A 12746-nucleotide genomic window follows, 5' to 3' on the forward strand; every position below is an offset into this window, starting at 1 on the left:
ATGGGCAAAAAAAATGTTCAACTTCTTGCCTAGAGCGAGCCCATAGCAATATCATATCTTCTCCACTATTTCAGTATTACGTGTTAAAAGTGAAACAAAGACATTTCTCTATTTTATGTCAGATACTTTCACTTTAACAATAAAAATAATAATAACAATTGAATTATATGTAGTAAGTAATAATTAAAATCAAACTAAAGTATAATATAATCGTAACATAACATAAGTAAAAATAGCAATTGGTATAAAATTGCATCAATGAATTGAACTTGAAACAGTGGTTTCACATGAATGGGAATAAATTAAAAATAAAATTAGTGTGCAGAAATGGAATAGTCCAGATGGATAATAAAAAATTAAATTAAAGAAAAGACTATTGTCTATAAAGTATACAATGTAGAGAAAAAAGAAGATTTGAACACATGGAGGAAAGCATCTTTGGAAAGTCTCTTGGTGCGACTATGAAAGATATCTAATCAGAGGCGGTAAATTCGCCACAATAGAAGCAAGGTTCGAGTCAACGGAGCGTGCAAGGGAGTACTCGACTCGAACTTGCAAAGTGGAAATATTTTATTTTTACCTTTATATCTGGGACGTAGGACATCCCGGAAAAAAATTTAAAATGCCCACCACCCCCAGAAGTAGAGGTAGGCTGGATTGTAACCACACTTCTATACAAGAGGGAGGACAAGAAACAATTGATCGAAATTACAAGAGACGGGCTTACAATTCCAGTCTGTTATATATTTTGAGTATTGTTATCACTAGCGATATCAAGATATAACTTTGTATTTTGTATTTTATGTGTAGATGTATATATATAGATGTACATGTAATATGTACACATATATATACACATATATACATGCACTAGCACTATGACCCGGCTACGACGGGACTTTAATGCTAGGATATATATATATATATATATATATATATATATATATATATATATATACTAGCAGTATCACCCGGTGTTGCTTGGGTTTGTTTTGACCCTTTAGAATTGGAATTTTTGAAAAGTAAAAATTTTGCATTATGCAACCTGTTATTCTCTTCAAGTGAACATTTTTCCAGTTGAAATACCCCTGAAAATGGTGACACAGCAGTCAAAAATCGTTAAAAATAGGGATTTTCATAGAAAAAAAAGCACCTTTTTGATGTAAATAATTTTTGCTGTTAACATGGTCCAGTTTGAATTTTATCTTCTACAGAATGAAGAGCAAGCCTTCTTCTATCATACTCTCAATTTCGGTCAACTTGCGCTGCAGGGTCTTGAAGGAGATAGTGTTAGTTGAAGGCTAGCAAACCTGCCACACACAGACAACATCAGCTTTATATATATAGATTTGCTACACACTACTTTCCAGCCTTAATAATGAAACTTGGTAGATCCAAAAGTTAAACACACACACACAGACACACAAGTTGAGTTTTATATATATAGATTTCTCAACGGGGATTTCAGGGGAGAGTTTCAGGGAGTCATTGGCGATGTATCGTGATGATCAAAAATCCATCCTGCGAAAATTTGGTTAAAGTGATTCAAACTGCAGACTCAACGCAAAATGGTCACATTTAATTCAAAGTGTTAAAAATGTTATGAAAACAATTGGTATGTGTTCACAAAGTCCAAACAATAAATACGAAAAAACCCTCCAGGCTACATCCTGAAAATTCATTTCTTTGCCGAATTTCTACAATGTTTACGGCGATTCGTTTTTATATCTTGATTTTTTATTTTTCATGCAATTTACGCATGCTTGCACGCGTAGTGAACACGGTTCATGTCAAACAGCTGACTGAGTAAAGTTCACTATTCAATTCATGGGATAAGGCCAAAACAAACACATTATCGATTTTTGCACTTGCGAGATAAATTTCGGAACAGAAATAGCACAGTTCAATTTTCATTTGCCTAAACTTTAAGTGACCCATTTTCGGTGGTTCTACGATTTGTTGGCTAGGAGGAGATGTTCCAGGAAGTTAAACACACAGACACACAAGTTGATTTATATATATATATATATATATATATATATATTATATGGAAAAATGCAAGCATAAAAATTAATATTCTTAAGATTATAAACCTGGAAAAGTATAGAACAAGCTATCATTTCTAGTAAAGTAAAGAATAGGAAACTTTTTACTTAAAATATTGCAGCAAAGAATGCCAGTTCTTCTAATTTATTACTCTTTACAGTTCTCATCTTTTAAATTTATTGTACAAAACTGTTCAGATAATTTGTAAGTTTGTCTAACTAGTCACTTTTTTCTGTATTTAAGGTAGTAAATTAGCCAAATTCTACTTGAATAAATATAGTGTTATTTGTAAACTATGATAAAATAAGTTTCAATAGCTGCAATATTTTAAGTAAAAAGTTTCTTGTTCTTAACTAGAAATAAAACTTGTCCTGTACTTTTACAGGTGTAATAACTTGTCCTGTACTTTTCCAGGTTTATAATCTTAAGAATATTACTTTTCATGCTTCCATTTTTTCATGTAATCCATGATTTTTCCAGGCATTGCTCTTATAAGATAATTAATAATGTGTCAAATTAATGGCAGGAATTTTTACCATGTTGTTGGTTGCACCATGGCTCACCAAAAGTTACAAACAAGACCCCAAAACCATCAGTTACTAGGCTCACCTTAAGTAACCTAATTTTTCCATATTAGGATGTCACAGGAATTCATTCAACAAAAAAAAATTTCCAATGATTCTAGGATTGGGTAGGTGGGGCGGTTCCACCACCTTATTCTTTCTGAACCAAAATAAGGGAATTGCAGCATATTAGAAGGTCAGGGTACTTGATTCCATGCAAAAAATCAGATTTTTTGTTTCCTTTTCTTGGTGAAAATTGTGCAGGTGTTAATATAGAAATTTACCATAATGTTGTTATTTAGTCTCAAATCAACCGTGACACTGCAAACCTATCATCAAAGACATTCCAGCCATCAGCAAACCGGTTTTTAGGGATAATCTAGGACATTACATATAATGAGCGTGTGATTTAGGTAGGGGATACTTTGGCTGCTATTTTTAGCATGTCAAGCGACCAGGTAGAGGCTCTTTCATTGGTTCGATTGTGTGATGAGATTTTTTTTTTACACATATATGTAATATGTATATATATCATCGGCAGAAGTTAGAGAGTAAGTCAAAGGCTGAGAGTTTTGTGCATTGGCACTTATCAAACACGAATTTGTCCATTGTCACTCTGTAACTTCTGATGAAATACTGCTTCTAAAATACAAAATTTTGTCAAAAATGTTAAGAGTAAACCCTGTTCCATGTGACACATTCTATCAGTATCAGTAGTTTCAAAGTGTTTAGTAAAAAAAAAATTAATTAAATAATCTGAACATTAAACTGAATAGATCCAAAATGGATAAAAGACAAAGTCGACCTTGGTGAAATTTGAACCCAAAACATAAAGACAGATGAAATACCACTAAGCATTTCTCCTGGCATATTAACATTTCTGCAAGCTTGATGTCTTAGAATGTAAGCACTCATTTTAGAAATATATTCTTTATTCTTATTGCTTGGGGTATCACTTCTTACTTTCTCATTTACTGACATCAAATTTTGTGCATAACTATTTTTCTATTTTTAAAATTTATGTTAATTGAAGATGAATATCTGCCTTACTGCCCAACTTGAGGTCTGATATATTTTGATGTAACTTTTTTTCTATTGAACCAAATCTCAAACTATTTATGCCAAAGTTTAGCTGAGGAAGTCTCCTCTTTAAAACTATTAACAGTCTGCAATTTAGTTGGGAACTGAATTAGTGGTGAAGCTTGGCAGCTGCTGCAATTGACACAATGGTTGACTTAAGAATATATTCAACCACTACCGTGGTTGACTTAAGATTATGTTCACAATTTTATGACATATGATAAAACGAGTACTTTTATGCTTTCTGTAATCTTCTGGTTTATATAGCAGCAGTATTAACTGATAGATATGTTTCACAATTAAAATATGTAGTGGAATGCTTGAAAGGCTCCAGCAAGCTGTATCCACATTATCTATTTAAATTTGATGCATAGATTTCCAAAGCATGAAAATATGGGCTTGAATATCCACTTTCATTATTTATTTTATCGCCTCCAAAAGGAAAGGCAAATGGTGATAACAATGTGAGGAGGAGAATAATGGTAGACTATAGGCACAGTAGGGGGATGAGGAAAAAAGAGAAATATGTGGGAAGAATGTGATTTTTATCTTGCATGCTATATTTATCAATGTCTTTCTTCCAGATTGAGAGATGTCGCCCTTACTTCATTTCTTTAATGGGAGAAAAATTTGGTTGGAGCCAGAGAGAAGACAAACCTGATATTGTCCTTAATGAGAGTTTTGATTATGCCATTGAGCATATCAGTGATTTAAAATGGTTGGAGGAGTGTCGTTATGGAGTCAGTGTAACACAGGTAGGATGTAAATATTTAGTAAAGAGTGTTTGCGTGTTGCGTATGTGCCAAATATTGAGGATATTGAGATACTTTAAAATTACTGAAAGTCATGTGATTGTGGTGCATCTATTTTAGGGTATAATCAATTATATCCACTTTGATTATTTATTTTATCACCTTCAAAAGGAAAGGCAAAGTTAATGGCACTATTTGAACTCAGAACCTGAATGGGTGAATGAAATATTATACGATACTTTTATTCCATGCACTCATTCTGTCATCTTTCAATATATGTGTGCCTGTCTGAAGGTAGATGACATTGCAGTTCGAGTATTGGACTCCTGATTGTTAGGTTGATTGTACAATTCTCAGACTAAGTAATTTCAGTCCAGTGAAATCAAAATGGAGATCAGCAGATGCTGGGGAATTAATTCTGCAACTCACTAGTGTTCTCTTCAGGGACAAGTCATGCACACTCAGTATACTAAGGTATACACCAGTTTAATGGGTCCATAGACTCCAGGAAGAACATATACAAACAGACACACACATTTATGTAATAATAATAATAATAAATGATAGGCAATGGTCTCACTGCAATGTTTCATCAGGAGATTTTATTATGATGTAGCATCGTACAGTAAGTTATGTGAGACTCTCAAATCATTAGGCAATCATATGTAAATCAATATTTGATTGGTTTTTAGACCAACATGTTGAATAACATATACATATATATATATATATATATGTTACTTGTTTTAATCATTACACAGGACCATGCTAGGACACTGCCTTGATGAGTTTAGTCAAACAAATCAACCCTACATTATTTACAACTGACGGATATTTGTCCTCATCTTGTTTGTTGTTAAAACAACGTTTCGGTTGATGTACCCTTTAGCCTTCATGAGGTGTCTTGGGGAAATTTCGAACCTGGGTTCTCATTCCTAAGGTATTTTTCGATTTTATTATTATTATTATTCAGGTCAAGACCATCCGAACGTTGCCAGCGCCGCCTTGGCTGGCTTCCGTGCCGCTGGCACGTTAAAAGCTCCAACCGATCGTGACCAATGCCGGACCCCCCCTGGCACCTGTGCCGGTGGCACGTAAAAAGCACCCACTACACTCGCGGAGTGGTTGGCGTTAGGAAGGGCATCCAGCCGTAGAAACTCTGCCAGATCAGACTGGAGCCTGGAGCAGCCCCTGGCTTCCCAGACCCCGGTCGAACCGTCCAACCCGTGCTAGTGCGGAAAACGGACGTTAAATGATGATGATGATGATGAGGTCACTGCCTGGAATAAAACTCAGAAAATACCTTAGGAATGAGAACCCAGGTTCGAGATTTCCCTCAAACACCTGATGAAGGCTGGGGGGTATATCAGCCAAAACATTGTGTTAACAACAAACAAGATGAGGACAAATATCCGTCAAATATAAATAATGTAAATAAATCAGCGCTAGTTCACAATTAAGGGATGGGGACACACAGACAAAAGCACAGCACCTGTGCCGGTGGCATGTAAAATGCACCTACTACACTCACGGAGTGGTTGGCGTTAGGAAGGGCATCCAGATCAGACTGGAGCCTGGTGCAACCTCCTAGCTTCCCAGACCCCGGTCAAACCATCCAACCCATGCTAGCATGGAAAATGGATGTTAAGCGATGATGATGATGATGATGAAGCAATTATGGATATAAACAAATTAGGCACAACAAACATATTAAATATATGAAGAATATCAAATACAAAATATGTATATATGTATACATGCAAAATGAGAGAAAGCAAAAGGTGGAAACTTTCAGATGATGAATTTATATATATTTATATAAGTAGAGAATATCTGGATTTCATCTGTGAACTATACACTCATAACACACACACACACACACAGGGTGCAATGGGTAAATTGTCACTAATTTATATTTTTCATTTTGTGCATGCCCATTGTTTGTTTCTGAGTTTGTTGACTACACAGTACAGTAGGATCAATGGGGTACTGTCTGTGCGAAAATCAGAACCATGACACAAATCACTCTGTCAGAAATTTGGAAACGACATGCTGTACTGTTTGAAATTTGCACCAGAAGCTCCAATATGAACAAATGGTGAACACACAGAACAACTGCTGGCTTGCTGTGTCCCCAAAACATGTATCAAGAATGATGAAAATCAAACATCCAGTCAACATCATGGTGTATGGAGTGATCTCAAGTGATGGCAAAGTTATGCTTCCATTTATCTTCCCACACAGAAGCCTGCATCAAGTGCCTGGAGGCGGTAGTGCTGCCCTGGGTCAAGAGAGTAGCAGCTGGAAGACCCTATGTCTGGCAACAAGTCTCTGCACCATGCCATACAAGCAGGAGAACCCAGTCAAGGCTGTCAGACAATTTCTGTGACAACATCACCCCTAACATATGGCCACCTAACTCCCCAGAATGCAACCTCCTTGATCTGGGTTGCAGTTGTGTGAGGGACCAACAAAACTCCTTGTAACACCAAAGAGGAACTGAAGGCAAGGATTATGGTAGCATTCACCAGCTTAGACAAGGGGATCGTCCAGAAGAGTTGCAGGAGATTCTGAAGTCATCCTTCACAATTTCCAGTCTTTTTTTGAAAGTTATTAAGGGAAATGGATGGGTGAAATCTGACTCTTTCTTTTTTTTAATGATATATGATTGAATATTGATTGCTTAGTCTCTTCATCTTTTACTTTATTAGTATTTTATCCAATTAAATAGAACTATGTTTTTATGCTTTATTTATAGGTATTTTAATTTACATAAGTTTTAATTTATGTTTTGTATGCCTGTGTTATTCTGGGATCAAAATAATATATTTGCAAACAACTTTAGGCTGCACATTTTAATGCTGTTTGACACCATCATAAGTCATGATAGCTGAGTGAGAGTCAATGAAGGAAGTACCTCAGTCATTTAACACATATTTTCATTGTCACTGACTCTTTATCACTGTTTCATTGAAAGTTCTTCACTGGTTATTGGCTGAGTACTGATTAGGAGAGAGACAAGGATTTTATACTAGGGTGATATTGTTTTACTTCATATTGCTCATTATGACTGTAGCATTGTTATATCACAGGCATAGCACATGTATTCGTGCTTGTATGTATGGGAACAAGTATGGCTCTGTGGTTGAGAAGGTTGTTTCTTATCATGTGGTTTGAATTTTATCCAAAAATAGATTCAAATCAAATCCTCGTTCTGAATAGAATTTCTACCCTTGTTGTTCTTCAGCTTGAAATTCAGCATGCTGTTCTGAATGATGTGATTAACTCCAAGGAACGGAGTTTCTTCTATCTAAGGGACCTACCAGATACTCACCAAATCGACAATGAAGAATACAAAGTTGGTGCTTTTGCAGTTTGTTATGTGTTATGTGATATGGATTGTATGGGCTGTAGTGTGAAATGTTGGAGTATGGGAGCAAGTGGCATGATGAAGTGAAGTGTGGTAAACTCTTGTGTGATAAAGCAATATAATATATGGTGGAGTGCTTCGATGGGGATACTACATGTTGTGAGGAAGAATGATGTAATGTGATGTAGTTTGGCATGGGAGGAATGTTGTGTGGTGTAGTGAATATAGGATGATATGGTCTGTGGTATGGTGATGTTAATATTTTGTGGTCAGTGTTGTTAGCTCTTTTTATCAGGCCAACCCTGCTCCTGCAGACTTCTCATCAAAAAATGTCCAGTCATGAAATCCCATTTTTTAAATTCAAACATGGTGGATTGTGATGAAGGGATAATCAGGTGTTGCTTTATGTGACAGAGTGGAGTAGTGCGATACATTGGTGTGGAGAAGTGTGAGGTCAGCTTGAAGTGTTTATGTAACATGTTTATATATCATGAGCAACTCCATATGTTACAGGTAAACCTGCCAGAGTCAGAGTGGCACAAGGAAAGGCAACAATCGTTGAAGAACTTGATTTTGTCAAACAAGGATTTAAACAGTAAGAAATACAAAACAACAAGTGAAGTCTGTGAATTTGTGAAAAAGGTAAGATCTGTGTCTATTGGCCAATGGTGCAATGTGCATACTGAGCTGGGTGACAACTTTATTTGCTGTAGATGCAGGTATATTAGATTTAAGGAAGGAGACAGGGAATTTGGTGACAACACTGGCTACAGCACCAACACTGCTGCTACTATTTATTATTGTTGTTACATGTATAGTCCTTCTCTCTTAACCTCTCTCGCAGACACACACATGCTCACATATAAGTATTTTGTGTGTGTATATGTATATATGTCTGTCTGTCTGTCTGTCTGTCTATCTATCTATACATATATATACATAATATGGAAGTGCAATGGCCCAGTAGTTAGGGCAGCAGACTCGCGGTTGTAGGATCACAGTTTCAATTCCCAGACCGGGCATTGTGAGTGTTTATTGAGTGAAAACACCTAAAGCTCCACGAGGCTCTGACAGGGGGGGGGGGCGTCCCTGCTGTACCCTTTTGCTACAACTTTCTCTTGTTGGCCTGCTCGCTTAGCCAGTGGGATGGCATCATTTGAAGGTTAAAACAATGCAAAGCACATTGTGACCAACGATGTGTAGCAACATCTGATAGCCTGGTTGGTCACAGTGATCACAGTGATATATACATAACAGATTTTTCTGCTCACAAATTTCAGGCTTAGCACCAGAAATAAAGCCTATCCCAAAATTTCTTCCAGGAATTTCTTTTGGTTTTATTGTTGTAACTCTATATTTTGTATCAAAGATGTTTGTGGGTGAAAAATAATGTATTTATCAGATCCAGAAGGAAGACAGGAAAGTTGGCTTCAGCCAAGTTTGAACTCAGAATGAAATGGTCCTGAACAAATACTACAAGGCATTCTATCCAATGCATTAATGACAATACCAGTTTGCCTATACATACTTATGTATATGTATGTGCAAAAAGAACAATATCCTACATGTTGGCAGTGAGTTCTTCAAGAAACACTATATTGCTTACAACCCCAAAACAGCTGGACTAACCTTATTCAAGGAAGACTTGAATATGAAATGCCAATGCTATTGACAGGCCTGTTTCCCAAAACCTTGAAGATGATACTAATATTGGTTTCAAATTATGGCACAAGGTCAGCAATTTTGGAGAAAGGGTTTGGCTATTGCAACAACCCCAGTGTTCAACTGGTATTTATTTTATTGATCCTGAAAGGATGAAAAAAAAGTCATCCTTGGCAGAATTTGAACTCAGAATGTAAAAATAGACAAGCTACCATTAAGCATTTCACTTGGCATGCTAATGATTCTGCCTGCTCACTGCCTGGAAAGATGATATTAAAATTGACATGAATTCAGCCTTTCTTGGACTCAGGATTGTTAAATCACATCACCCTTCAATGGATATGCTTTTGCAATCCGAGAGTAAGAGAGTGCTACAAAGCAAAAGAGACAGAGAAGTTCTTAGAGACCATAAAATGTCGACCATATCACATTTTTGTCGAAGACAAATGATCAGCAGCTGCCTAAAAATGTCCCTTCCCAATGTAATATGATGCTGTTCCTTAAACAATATACAATAATGTTACATGGAAAAAATAAATACTGTCCCGAGATAACTATAGAGAACCTCTGCTGTTATTGAATTCATACACAAACCACAAGCACAAGGAATATTGGCAGAACATTCACATAGATTTTCTGTCAAGTGCAGACATAACAAGTCAGATATCATTCTTTGGGTCAAAAAAAAACAACAAAACTAATAGTTTGTACTATGATAGAGGTCAGCTTCCCTACTGCTGAAAATATCTCTTTGAAAATCAAAGTGAAGAAGGATAACTACAGACTCCAGGTTCTACAGCCAGATTATAAATTCACATTTATACCAGTAATAATTAGTGCATTTGATATTGAGAGTAAATTTCTAAGAGACAATCTGGAAAAACTAGGATTTGCAGAAAAAGAAACCAACCAGCTGACATTACAACTGCAATCTGTAAAGCAAATGTTAAAAATATGCAAGACTTTGAAATATTCCAATGATGAAGTTTTATATCTTTGTCAGAAACGATTTCCTTCCTTTCAAGAAGACTGCAAATAATTAAAAATAGAAGAAAGAATGTGTGTGTGTGTGTGTGTGTGTGTAGTGTGTGTGTATGCATATGGACATTGTATTAATAATACATGCATACATATGTACGTACATATGTATGTACATACGTAACATACCTATGTATGTACATATGTGTATATGTACATATGTATGTATATATGTTCATATGTATGTGTGTATGTATGTATTATGTAGTAACTTAAAAGCCACCTAAAGGGCAGCTTTTAAGCTAGCTCCTGTGGAGGGCTCTTCATTGAGCCTTGGGCCCAAAAATGACACTTCATGCATTGAATACAAATTAAATTTTATTAAAGTTGACCAATATTTTCCAAGCAATGAATAATTTTCATCAAAACAATGATAGAATTTGTTGACTTGGAACTTATTGCAAAGCTGTGATAAACAACATTTTTTGTCTTTCCATTCTGGGGTCAGAACAATTTTGTTTTCGATCTAACCTCTTTCTTTCTCTCTCTCTCTTTCCGGTGATTATTTGCAACCATCACCATCACATTACCACCACCATCACCACCACAACTGCCATACACACACTATTCAGACTTCTGACACCACCACCATCAATATCTTTGACTTCACAGCCTTCTCCTCCACCACCATCACCACTGTCTTTCACATTGCTTACTTTCACCATCATCTCTGACCACCACCACCACCTCTATCACAACTACAGCTCATACTACTACTTTCACCCCATTACCATCACAAAAAGGTTAAACGTGTGTGTTCATTCAGTATGTTACTTCAGTCCCTCTTCCTCTCTCTCTTATTATTACTCCCACTACCACCATCAACATTACTATTAACAAAAATATCATCAACTCTCACTAAATCTTTTTGTTTCTCTTTCTCTTTTTTTTCTTTCTTTCTCTCTCTTTGTCTTTGCCACTGCCTTCACTGTTTATGCCTACTATTACTCTCACCCCATCATGAGGAATAGTAGGAGTGTCATTGAATAGTGAGAGAGGGGGGCATCTAATTGTGACACTCTGACACACAGAAATTAGTTTTCACATTTATTATATTAGATGTATGTATTATTAATAAATGAAATACAGAAAATATGATTGGCATTCTATGCTTCATAAGACGTGTGCCTTTTGAAAAGTTAACTGGCAAGATTACATAATTGTTGAAAAGTACAAATCTTATTGAACTCCACAATGTTTAAGAAAAAATATGGTGTTGTGTTAAGTTGCTCAGTGTGGTTGTGTTGTTTGCACAGATTCCCATGACTCTCTGTCACCATCCAATTCTATTACTCATCATACTCAGTGAATTTGATTTGGGAGCTTGTGTCATAGCAGATCTTTTATTAAATACCACCCCTATAGATGCATCAGAGTTACTCTCTTAATACATACATAACATACCTTCCAGAATTCTGCCACTCAACATCAATGTAAGAAGCACAATTGGCTCAGCTGAACTTTTTCACAATTCCCCATGCTGCAGTCCCATGAGTTGGCCATATTCCTGGCAGGATGACTGAATGGATGTTATTGCTTTACCAAAGGGCAACTCAGACCTATGCAGGGCATGGTTGTCTCTCCATTAGGTATCTTCAAGTTATTTGCATAAGTTGTTCAATATACATATCGCCATTTTGCAAATTATCAAGAGTGCAGTGTTGGAACCCAGGGCACAGAATAATAAGAGAAAATAAAGAGAAAACAGAAAGGTTGCTGAAGCCATTCTGTTTCATAGACAAATGGGTAGATACAAATACACACTTGGTACATACTAACAGCTGTTTCCATAGAGATGCAATAGAAAGAGAGAAAGCAAAGGAGACAACCAAAGAACCCTGTAGACAACTCCAGGATTGACAACACCCACATTGCCAGCTCCAGTGACCACAACAATGACAACAACAGCAATAATATCACTAGCAAAGGTAACAACTACAGTACAAACAACGTTTTTCATTAATCAAGGTCAAGGAAGCCAGTGGTCGGTTCATTGTCAAGATTATGGCTTCAGTTTCAAGCAATGTCAGAAAAACAAAAGGTTTTATAAAGTATGAAATACCAAATATGTTTTCTGCATTTTATTAATACTATATATGGCCCCTATTCCACACACCAGCTTATCTTCTGTTTTGATGCCCTTTGTCTGACCTGACTGGATATAGGAGGAGAGTGGAATGTGGTGTAGGGCCCAAACTTTTAGTCAGGTGCATATCAAAGTCTAGGCTGTACTGG

General features: G+C 36.2%; 1 protein-coding gene across 1 annotated transcript in view; it reads left to right on the forward strand.

Annotated features, from left to right (window-relative positions):
* Window positions 1-12746, forward strand: part of LOC115219357 (TPR repeat-containing protein DDB_G0287407-like) — a 93999-nt gene that overhangs the window by 41208 nt on the left and 40045 nt on the right. The window contains exons 15-17 of the mRNA XM_036509050.1: window positions 4274-4444; window positions 7689-7799; window positions 8325-8453. Of these exons, the coding sequence (XP_036364943.1) occupies window positions 4274-4444; window positions 7689-7799; window positions 8325-8453 (411 nt within the window). The remainder of the gene's footprint in view (window positions 1-4273; window positions 4445-7688; window positions 7800-8324; window positions 8454-12746) is intronic.

This window comes from Octopus sinensis, linkage group LG14 (genome assembly GCF_006345805.1).
Source record: "Octopus sinensis linkage group LG14, ASM634580v1, whole genome shotgun sequence".
Lineage (NCBI taxonomy): Eukaryota > Metazoa > Mollusca > Cephalopoda > Octopoda > Octopodidae > Octopus > Octopus sinensis.